Consider the following 12,205-nt stretch of genomic DNA (forward strand, 5'->3'; position numbering starts at 1 on the left):
ACCGCATTGTCAGACTACACCTCACCATCGATGTCTCGCTCTCTAATGACAGCCTTGTGGCCTTTGCATGTGACAGAGTTATGGTTCGGGGGGTTGGGCGCCCAGACATGTGGATGGCGGGAGGAGGAAACAATGCAAGGTTGCACAGGGTTTTTTATCCGGGTGTCAAACGGAAGAAACCATTGGAAGGACGGCAGTCAAGAGATGGGAGCTCCAGTTATGACTTCGACAAACCAAAAAGCCTAAACCGCACACACACACACGCACACACACACACAGTGAGCGAAACAGGGAGCTGAGCCCAATTAGTCACCGAGGAAGACATTTATGATGGCTGCGGGCGAGGGCCGCGGGTCGACTCTGAAGCGTGGCAGCTCCTTCTAGGTTGGCAGTGCGGCGCCAGAGGGCCGACTCCTGCCATCTGCTGTGATCCCTCTAGCCCCGGGACCGAGGCTTCCTCGCTGCCCCCAGACCGTCAAGCAAACACAGAGCTCCTCATTCATGGATGAATAGCAGCACCAAAGCACCGAGGAGAATCCTGTTTGCTCATATATATATATTTCATGATCCGACACCTCTTTATAAACACAAACTCGAGGATTTAGCAGGTTGAAACAGACTTGGACGCGTCGGCCGTTGATTGTGTGTGTGTGCAAATGGGTTGGTGTGTGTGTGCGTAGGTTGACCCTAAAAACGGTAGTGCCTTGATGATGGCTGCACGATTTCTCACTTAATTTCAGGCCATCGAAATTTCCGCCCCCCGACGACCCCCCCCTCCCCCCCGTAACCCTGGAGACCGACGGGGGGAAATAAAAAACATAAACGTTGTCCGAAAACGGCGTCACTCACTGGTGGCGTTGGTGCGCACGTAGATGATCTCGCTCTTGGCGCCCTGGGCCTGGTGATCGTCGTAGGCCGACAGCTGGGTTTTCACCATGATGGCGTACTGCGTCCAGGGCTTCAGCGGCATGATGAGGTGGCCCGGCTCGTTCTCCATGTCCCTCGGCGGGGGGTCCACGTCGGCGATCACCCAGCTGTTGGAGCCGCACGCGTCCTGCCCGTCGAACTCCGTCACGTTCATGAAGGGCCTGGCGGGTGAAGGGGGGAGGGGCGGTGGTTACAAAAGGGGTCGGGTGTGGTGTAGAGCCCGACCGATGAACATTAATTAATCGGCCGATACCGATAGTTTGGAAAATGCCTAATATCGGTCCGTCGATATATCGGTCGGGCACGACAACAACGATAAAAAACGACTTTCCTTCCACATTTGATCACATGTAGAGCACTGCCTTGGGGGGTACCAGTGTTACAGACCTCACCAACACAACAGGAATACAACGAGATACATCAACCGCTACATAATTATAACGATCTGACCAATTAACCACCTCGATGTGTCTAGTGTTGTCATCTACTTTTTACGCAAGTTTTTCATTCTTGCCGTGGTTGGAAGGTCCATCCGTCATATGGACAGGTAGACAATCTCGTTTTTTAATTATTCATTCAGACGAATTATTAATTATTCTAAAAAAAAATCGTGAATAAATTAAACTTAAAGAGGAAAAATAGGAGGAAAGGAGGGAAAGGGTGGGAGACTACCTAGAGGGGGGCGGGGGGGGGGGGGTTGTTGGCCCAGTAGGGTGGGAGGAGGGGGAGGAGGAGGAGGAGGAGGAGGAGGAGGAGGAGGAGGAGGAGGAGGAGGAGGAGGAGGAGGAGGAGGAGGAGGGATATCTTACGCTTCCTTGTAGAGCACCATGAAGCCCAGCAGATCTCGGAAGTCTGGGGGCCAGAAGGGCCCCCACTTGATGATGATCTTATCGCTCAGAGTCCGGATCACCGTGAACTTCAACACCTGGTTCTCACCTGTAGTTGCACTCACGTACAAAAACACGTGCATGCACGCACACACACACACACACACACACACACACACACACACACACACACACACACACACACACACACACACACACACACACACACACACACACACACACACACACACACACACACACACACACACACGTCAAAGTTAAGAACAGGCAGTGGTTTGGAGGAAGGTTATATTGTATGGCTTTGATTCGCTAGTTGCTACCAGAAGAAAAAATTGAGTATTGAATAAATAATGAATGTAATTTGTATTTTTCAGGAGTCATGACTGGCAGTGCTTTTCTTGTAGACGCATGTAATTTATGGCGTCTTGCTCGAGAGTGATTGGTAGGTAGACTGTCATCAAAGGGATTCAAACCGAGAACCTTCAAGCTGTGACACACCAGAACCACAACACTACCTGGATTGAATAAATGTTGCTTACACCAGCTGTATTATGATGCTGTATTGCAGTTGTATTAATACGTTGTCCCTTGACGGTTGAGTTTGAGAGGAGATAATACTAATATATGTTTTGTTTACAGCGCTTTTTATGGTACTCAAAGACGTTTATCAAAAAGGAATGCCTACAGTACAGACACTCAAACAAAAGGAAAATAAACAACACCACAACAGTAGACAACACATCAAGAGAGAGAGAGAGAGAGAGAGAGGGTGGAAGATGGTAGAGGCTGAATAGTCCGATTTTGTAGGTGGTCCTGAAGAGATGGGATTTAAGCTGACTTTTGAACGAAAGGAGTGTATCAGATGCAGATGTGTTCCCAGGGGCCGGGGGGAACCTTACATGAGGCTTGGTCTCCGTTGTTCTTGGAGGCGATGTCGTTCTTGACCTGCCGGTTCTTGGTGCCTGTGACTTCCTCCATCTTGCGTATCTCCGCCATGCACAGCTTGGAGTTATAGTGGAAGAACATGCGGCCGTGGCGGATGGTCAGCTTGTGCTTGGACCAGTCCCACAGCTGCCTGAGGTTCTGGTTGTCCAGGGCGTAGAAGGAGTAGTTCCTGGGGAGATTGAGGGGGACACACACACACACACACACACACACACACACACACACAAACGGTTGAAAAGGACATATTTTTTTAGGGCTAGTGGCGCTAGCATGCAGTGTGTGTTGTGGGTGGACACGGTGATCGTTTTACACCACGAGTACACATCGGAAGGACTTTCGGTAAATCAACCCAGGAGCTTCTGTGTTCGGTAAGGGCCGCGCCGGCATGTTAAACACAGGCCAAATGAAACCCACAGATATGATTTACAAAAAAAGAAGCACAAGTCAAAAGCAGCAGCAACCGTACAAAAAGAAAACAGCCTTTTTATTTTTTTATCATTCTGCTTTTAACTCATAATTACAGGACAAGATGTCGAGGCGGTGGCAATGCAAAGCGCTCAGGGAGAGAGAGGGAAAGAAAAAAGGGTAAAAAGAACCGTCCAGAGATGAAATAGTTACCCGACTTCCTGCTCCTCCCCGTGGATGACGCGGAGCTTGCGGAAGAAGGACAGCGAGACCAGAGCGTAGGAGCGACGCACCGTCAGGTAGCCCGTGATCTCCTCCAGCTGGCCCAGGTTAGCCTCCAGCTCCGCTGCTATGTTGTCTGGAGGAGGGGGGGGCAGGGGTTAGACACAACCTTAAGGGGAAGCCCAGCTCTAAGGCCGTGGGACACTCATGGCACTCATAACAGAGCATACCAGAAGTAGTGATCGAGCAATATATCGTCCGGCCGATATTTGCGTATTTTTCGTGCCTCGCCGGTTTTATTTATATTTTTTTCCCGGCATGATTTACAGACTGACAGTTCAATAAAAGTTCATTTTTCTATTGAGACTTGAAACATTTATGTTCATCATTGTCATTTTTATGATTTTTTTATGAATTGAGGGAGCAAAAGCAGTTTCGGCTCCAAATATTGTCTCAAGAAAATCTGCCGCACGTATCAGTCATCGGCTAAGACCGATGGCATTGGAATCAGCCCTAAAAAATCCATATCGGTCGATCCCTACCAGAAAGCATATCAAATAGAAATAGTAAGTAAAAGAAGAAAGTTTAAATATGACTAATTTAAGCGGCTCCATATATATGTATACACATACAAATGTATGATTAGTTCCAGCATTTTGTGATGCTCTATACCAGGGGTCTTCAACGTTTTCCAGGCCAAGGAGCCCCAAACTGATGGAGAGATGGAGCGGGGACCCCCTACTTATATACTGTAAAGAATTGTGTTTTATATTAAACTGGTCCTATAGTGCCATTTATACCTGTACCTTGTTATTTTGCATTCAATACAAAGATATTAAAATAATACACAGGTTCATATATTCATGTTTTCATTTTAACATGTGCAACGTACAGTGAGTGCCACTGCCATTCATAAACATAACATAACATGATAAACTGATACCTGCCAAGATCAACAATGTCTTTCAATTGCATGTAAACTTGCATAAAAGCTATTCAAATGGATATTTTTAAAACATAAATGTGGAACCGAAAATAAGTGATGGTTGTTAGTCTCTTTCTTAATACTCCGGGAGTAGTCCGGTAACTTATCAACCCCAGCGTGTCCGGTTGCTAAGCAACGTCAACGTCTTTGGCAGACTATTTCTCTGCTGATCGCTTATTTTCCCAATAATGACCGGTGTTCTGTACATTATCCCTAACATAACGGCACTTTCTCTCTCCCAACAGTCTTGGCTGCGCACTCTCATCCAAATTTGTGTTGTTTGCGGCGGAGGAGGGGGTAGATATAAAGACCGGACGAGAAACTGACGTTGCTGTGCTGTCCTTCTTCGTAATTGAAGGAGCAGGCAGAGAAAAGCTCTCTCCTGCTAGGCTTTCATTAAAATCAAATACATAAAAATGTCGCAGCCAGTCCAGATGTGTCAGGTGTGCGCGAGAGACATACAGACGCTCGCCTACCGCTTTCGTAAATGCCATAGCCTATCTATAGTACATTCGGATCGCATGATAGGAATAGATCTATTCCGATTAGAAATGGGATCAAAAGTGTCCATGTAATCGTGGCTAGTGTGTTGGATTCATGTTAATGTGTGTTCAAAGACATTTCAATTTGTGGAAAATATTGCGGAGGGAATACAAAGAAAATGTCTGATCAATTAAAACTTTCGCTACCCCCCTGCAGTACCTCCGCGGACCCCCCTGTTGAAGACCTCTGCTCTATACTGGTGGAAGGGGGGGGGATCATGGATACTCACTCCCACCACGCAGGTTGATGACCAGGCTCCCGTTGAGCACCGTGCAGCCTCTCAGGGCCTGCGCCGCCGTCACCGACTCCACCGTCTTGAAACCCATGCACACCTTGGGACAGAGCCCCGCGCACGGGATACAGTGCAGCCTAAAGGGAAGGAGGGAGGGGGAGAGAGAGAGAGAGAGAGAGAGAGAGAGAGAGAGAGAGAGAGAGAGAGAGAGAGAGAGAGAGAGAGAATTGATAGTGAAAGAGAAGGAGGGAGAGAGAGGGAGAGAGAGAGAGACAGAGAATTTATAGTGTGAGAGAGAGTGTGAGAGAGAGACAGAGAAAGAATTGATAGTGAGTGAGAGAGTGAGAATTGATGGTCAGAGAGAGAATTGATAGTGAGAGAGAGAGGGAGTGAGAGACAGAAGGAGAGAGAGAAGAGAGGGAGTGAGTGAAAGAAATAGAGAAGAGAGAGAACACAAAACATGAACAAAACAAGATAAAGCTGAATAATTCTCTCGTTACGTAGGGTCACGTAGATAGATTTCTCTGTAGGTGGGTTGCATATGCCCACCATCCCATAACCAGATAACTGCGTTCAGATTCCCAGAAGGTCGCAACAACCCACCCCACCACCCCGTCTCCTGGAACCAGTGTCAGAACCCTGCGGCAGGTCACAGCAACATCGCAGCACGCATCACGAAACTCAGACTGGGGATTTTTCTGGGGCTAGTTTCAATATGAGTGGATTAGCGAGCGGCTCAGACAGCGATGGTCGGCTCGCCCGGGGCCATTGTGCCCGGTTTCACATGTGTCAGAGCCATCTTTTTACGCTGGATAGTTCTCGAGGTGAGAAAGCCCTTGCTTCTGGTAACCTGCCCAAGCCAGCCTCTTGGCTGAGTGCTGTTTGCGGCGATTCATGCATGTGCTTTAAAAACGGGCACAGGGCTTCATAAAGGTGACATTCTTCCTCGACGTCTGCAACACCATCCCCTTCCTCCTTGTGACTTAACAGTGGTATCATTTATTTGACTTTCGCCGGCTGGTTTTACATCTTTTACACCTTGCCGGATGTAAATAGGGGCACGGTGCGTCCCCGCCGCGTGTGCAGTGTGATGCTGCGGTGCACCTTGTGCTCGAGAAAGCAGCGCAGGCTGACGCAGCCGCCAAACGTCCCTCGCGACTAACCACGACACCAAACCACCACATCAAGGGGTACAGCTCTCCAGCCCGTTGGTACAAACCCTAACTGTTACCGCGGCGCCGATACTGTTGGGGGTGGGGGGGGGTTTGACACGTCTCTCGAAACAAACAACAATGACTTGGACTTGATCACACGCCTCCCTTCCTACGGACAATTCAGCCGTTTGTTTCTCGAGCCCCCGTCACGGCTGGTCACGATCTGTCTTGTCACCTTCGGTATCTCCACCCGGCTCTCTTACACACCAGGTACATATGCCAGAGACGACAATTGTGAAAGCGTTGGTCAAAAAGGGGAAGCCTAAGCAGCTGTCAATGAACCCGCCTCACGTTGTTCCTGTTTGGCTTTGTGTAAACCATGGTGGCGTGTACAGAATCCACAATCCACAATGGAGGGACGCAAGTCAACAGTAGTAAGTAGTAGAGACAAAAGGATGTCGTTGAGCCGATGCCAGGCACCGCACCCACATCAGGAGGTGTGTTGGGTGTGTGTGTGTCAGGGTGGGGTGTGGGGGGGTGATGCAACAAGTGATGCAAGGTGTCACTGCTGGAAAACCGCATGACCGACTTTTTGTTTTTGGCAGATCATTAAGATGCCCAGTGCACACATACAAACACACAACGCGGCCACGCAGGCACATGCACAGATCAGCGTCTCCCGTCGTCGGGAAGAGACAGCCTCTGTCAGACCACGCGGGCAGCAGGGGCCCCTCGGGTGAGGATGGGGACACCCACAGGTCCGGCCCGGGTCACGTCCACGCCAGCCCTGAACCGCAATACAGGCCAGATTTGGCCGATGCTGTGGACATCGGCGACGGGGTTCGTAAGCACCTGGCAGCCGTCCGATCCACATCCACCGTAGGACACCAGTTACTGTCCACCAGAGCCCTGACCCTCTGATACCACACCCACACCCCCCCACCCCCCCACCCCCCCACCCCCCCCCTCCGGCTATATGTGCTCGCACAGTGTGTGTACTCTTGCGCCAAACCAAACAGCTCAAAAATGTAACAACTACTAAATGTAAACAGGATGCACAACTCGACCGACAGGTTAAGCACACCTCGCCTCCATTGTTGAGGGGACGGCGGCGTTCCACGATTCCAGACATCCGACACGGGGGACCGAAAGAGATAAACGAGCGAACGCCACTTCAAAAACGCCTTCCGGCGTTTCCCCCCCCCCCCCCCCCCTTTGGCGCCCGCTCCGGGGCAGACGGGGCACAGCCCAGAGTGCTGGCGGCAGGGACGCAGGCCAACCTGCTATTACGCCCCGGACGTGAGACGCGACGCTGTGGGGAGCGGCGGGGGGGAGGGGGGGCGGGGGGGGGGAGGACGAGGGCGGAGTCAAAGGCGGAGTCACCGAGGCTGTGCCAGCAGCTTACCCCGCCGCAACGCCTTGACCTCACATTCTGCACACAGCGACACACATGCACACATTCGCCCGCACACACACAACACTGGGAGTCTGTGTGTCAAAACACACCGACACACGCACTGCCGAAATACACACACACTGCCGAAATACACACACACAGCCAAAACACACACACACACACACACACACACACACACACACACACACACACACACACACACACACACACACACACACACACACACACACACACACACACACACACACACACACACACACACACACAGCTAACGGGTGAAGCTTAAGACGAAAGGGAGCTGTAAACACTCACACTCATACCTTAATGAATAAGCGCTCGCAATCTCTGATCAGTATGAAAACAAATTTCACATCAATTCCCTAAAAGCCTTCTTAATGAGAATACACATTGCACATCCAGAGCTAGATAAAGTCCCCCCCATTTAATTTCATAAATGCACTTTTGTGGCCGCTGTTTTGGCCCAAAGTATTACGCTCAAGTATGAAGCGGTAATGGTCTCCGTACGCCCTGTGTGCACAGCGCGGAGTGTGTGTGATTAATTCAGATTGGATTTCAATAAGAGCTCCATATTTTACATTTCAACCAGCTCCCTGCAATCTCAGTAAATTGTGGCATCGCCAGATGCCTCTCTGTATGTTCATGTGTGCGTGCGTGCGTGCATGCGTGCGTGCATAAACTCTTTAGCTGTGAGGTCTGTTCCATGGCTACTGGGGTCTTTCAGTTTAAGGTCATGAGTTACGTTGTCCCCAAAATGCAGGCAGACAACGTCGCATGGACAAGCAAGGCCAAAATAAAAGCAACACAAATAAGTTCCTTAAAAGCTAGAAAACCATCCTTAATAATCCCAATCCTTATTAGTCCAAAAAATAAAATAAAAAAATAAAACACAGACAGACACCCCCCGCCCCTACACTTACGAGGAAGCGTTGACGGTGGTGTAGCCGGAGGGACACTCGGGGATGCAGGCCCCGTTGTGGAGCACGTACTCGTGGCAGTCGGGGCTATAGCTCTTGCGCTGCTCCCTGCAGCGGCTGTGGAGCTCCTGGCAGAAGGCCTGCGAGACGCAGCGCCAGCCCTTGAAGGTGAAGTGGTCGGCGGGGCAGTGCTTCACGCAGGTGTCCCCGTGCTGGAGGTGGCGGCAGGCCACGCAGTGGCTGGCCGAGTCGCCCCGCACGCAGCCCCCCAGGCACTGCTCGTGGCAGCACTGGTCGTTGCGGGCGCAGGCACGGTGCTTACAGTGGACCGGGCACACTGCAGGAGGGGAGGGGGGGAAGAGAGAGAGAGAGAGAGAGGGGGGGGGGGAGCTGGTTAGTGAGAGCCAGTTGCAATCGCACGTCGTGAAAGGAGATATCGAGGCTTGGCATGAGGAAAACATGGGCCGTTGCTGAACACGGGTGAGTTGCAGAGTGTAAATAAGGAAGGGAGACAAAAGGAGTCGTACAAAAGCAGCAATATCAGAGTTCAAGTTGACCGCACAGGGCTCTCCGAGACACCGAGACAAGGTGGTCTTAAACCCCCCCCCCCCCCCCCCCCCTAGCCTCAGCCCCAGCCCCCAGCGTTGACTCCATGGCGATGGCTTCAGGCCAGCAGAGCAGACTTCCATCTGCTGTTGGCTAACAAACAAATAAATATCAGCGGGGACAGAACGTCGACAAGAGGCAGATACTCCTCCACAAGTAGACGCATCAGAGAGAAAAGAAGGAAAGAAATACACCATCTCGCCTTTACTTGAACTTTATCCCCAAGAATGACATTCTGTGGTTGCATTTTCGTTTTCTAATAGCAATTCAATCATGTTTCTGACTTGGGAGATCCGACAAGAGAAGTTCACAATATGACGTGCAAAAGTATGAGAATTGGAATTCATTTCCGGTTTAAAGTCACAAACAATCCAGTCAATATTTGGTTATTGAATAACCTAAAATATGCAGTCAAAATTGGAATATTGCTTTTCAAATGCCAATCGAGTAAAACAACCATGTTGCATGAGCTTTGTTCTACTCATTTTGAACTTGGCTGAGGCTTTTCTACAAGCGTCATACAAGTATATGTCACGGGCTACTAGGCCTGACCTTTATCCTGCAGGCTGCGTTCATGTGAGGCTGAATACAATGCAACCCATAGGCCAGTCTCTCTCTAGCAATGTTACCCAAGACTTGCACAAGCCACAAAAGAGCAGGGAAAAACTAACTGCGCCAGAAACACACACACACACACCAAATCAGAGAACCAAGACAGTCACAGAAGCTATTGGCTGAGTATGAGCCAAGGTGCGCTCTTTTCCAAAGTAACGGGTGTCCCTCTATACTGCACTTACGTAACCCTGGTAGTTGTGGATCAGCAGGTATGTGTGTGTTTGTTTGTGTGTACGAGTGTGGGTTCCTGTCAGTCTGTACAGGCGTCGCAGGGATTTTTGTTGTTGTTGTTCTGTGGGCCAAGGACGTCGTGTTATTTGCGTGCACGTGTATTTGTTTGTGTGTGTGTGTTTGTGTGTGTGCGTGCACACGACTCGCACGTGTGTGGGCGTAGCTAAAGTGTTCCGAGAGGTAAATACGGCAGACTGACCTGTCCAACCGGATTAGCTCTCCAGCCCAGATTAGCGTCGACCCAACATAGGTGGGACAACCCAGGGGCTCAGGTTAAGGGGAGGTCACTATGTGCGTGCGTGTGTTTGTTGTGTCGAGTTGTAGGGTCTTCGCGATCCTCGGGGGATTAACCTTCGCCCCACCCTTGAGGTGCGCTAAAAGGAAGCATTAGTATCGCTGTGTTGGCGTGGCTAGTTAGTATACTGACATTTACATTCCTTTAATGCAGCACTGTGACGGCGTGTGCATCAAATACTTAAGATAAACTTTACATTTGCTGCGCCATGTCACTAACACGTTCTATCATCCAACTGCGATACTAGAGACAGAAGACGCATCGATGGAATGCTTCCAGTGAAAACATAGAAATAGCTGGGCCTTTATTTTGATTATGTTAAAATGTTGGTGCTGCTCCTTTAGTTAGTGCAAGGCAAAGAACCGAGGAAAGAGTCGTCGGCGGGCGTCCGACTCTAGTGTCCGAACACTGTCACAGAGTCATGTGACACCCGCTCTGCCCCTAACGGAACAAAACCACACGGCCCGCGGCCCTGATGCATTCAACTTAGGTAAGCCTTTCAAAGGCCTGACCTAAAACGCTGTGGCTGTGTGGCTGTGTGTGTGTGTGTGTGTGTGTGTGTGTGTGTGTGTGTGTGTGTGTGTGTGTGTGTGGTCGGTAATGTGAGCATGGCTGTCTGAGGGGCGGGGGGGGAGGCGGGTGTGTATGTGTGTGTGTGGGGGGGTGGGGGCAAGAGGGGGAGGGGGCCTCGAATTCTGGGAAAAACAAATGATATAACGAACGTCGGTTCGCCGCGGGGGCACGGTCTCGGCGACCTCCGGCCACGCGGCAGGGCAGAGAGGGGAAACGAACCGGAAAGAATTGAATGAATGAAATCAAACAATACACAAGAGGGACGGGGGACGCGCCAAACTTCTCCTGCTCTCCACACGGCCGCCCCGGCGTACAGGCACTTTCCTTTTCCATGTCGGCTCCTGCTCCAACACGCTTCCGCACACATATCTCTCCCTCTCTCTCTCTCTCCCTCTCTTTCGCTCTCCCTCCCCCTCGCCCGCCCTCCCTAGCACACACGTAGCCTTGCTGGCTGCCCTCGTTCACTCATGCCTGATCCGTGGCTGGTGGTAGTCCATGCCGGAGCACAGTTCCCACCGCAGATCCACCCTCAGCCTTAACCAATGTGTTGGCTGGCCGTTGCAGCTAGCCATTCAAACAGCCTCTCCCATCTCCAAGGAAAAGCGGCCGCGGCTTTAACCCCTTGTGTGCCTTCTATATCCACACACATACAGTGAGCGCCCGTTGTGGCCAACACTTACTTTGTCTGGCCCACTTGCTTGGTACACACACAGCGCTTAAAGAAAATAGCATTGCCCCAAAAATACCATCTTTGTCTTCAGTAGGTGACTCTCTTGAGGCTTCTTCAAAGAAACCAATAATATAATAATTATAACCTAATAACGGTAACAACATGATTGGCCGTGCTCTACTGGTGTTTTTGTTCCCCTGTCGGGGACAGTTTCAAGCTTAGCCCCCTGAGCACCTTTCATCGTCAGGCCCCCACAAGCCCACCTAAACGTCCCTCCTTCACAATATGTAAATCTCTGTGTCATTACAGAATCACACACAGACGGACACATTCCCGCCTCCTACACCGAGCCAGCCAGTGAAGGAGTTGCTGGTCGAAAACGTCTGACACTTGGCTGCCCCCTGGGTCAAAGCCGACCAGATCAAAAACAAAAGTTAGATATTATTATTATTTTTTCTTTTATTCTTCATGGAATCCGCTGGCACCGTGGCAACGGCCTGTCTGATCCCTCGTCACGCAGCCTGTGCAGCGGGGCCACAAGACGGCCCGCCGAACAATGCGGCAGGAATGCCCGCTCCTTTATCTCATTAGCAGCAGTTTCA

General features: G+C 50.6%; 1 protein-coding gene across 1 annotated transcript in view; it reads right to left on the reverse strand.

Moving 5' to 3' along the window:
* The window catches only part of insra (insulin receptor a), a 48,200-nt gene that overhangs the window by 15,846 nt on the left and 20,149 nt on the right, over positions 1-12,205 (reverse strand). Inside the window, exons 3-8 of the mRNA XM_056595775.1 lie at positions 8,617-8,950; positions 5,105-5,244; positions 3,339-3,483; positions 2,675-2,889; positions 1,737-1,863; positions 850-1,088 (exon numbers count right to left, since the gene is read on the reverse strand). Coding sequence (XP_056451750.1) covers positions 850-1,088; positions 1,737-1,863; positions 2,675-2,889; positions 3,339-3,483; positions 5,105-5,244; positions 8,617-8,950 — 1,200 coding nt within the window. The remainder of the gene's footprint in view (positions 1-849; positions 1,089-1,736; positions 1,864-2,674; positions 2,890-3,338; positions 3,484-5,104; positions 5,245-8,616; positions 8,951-12,205) is intronic.

This window comes from Gadus chalcogrammus, chromosome 8, assembly GCF_026213295.1.
Source record: "Gadus chalcogrammus isolate NIFS_2021 chromosome 8, NIFS_Gcha_1.0, whole genome shotgun sequence".
NCBI lineage: Eukaryota > Metazoa > Chordata > Actinopteri > Gadiformes > Gadidae > Gadus > Gadus chalcogrammus.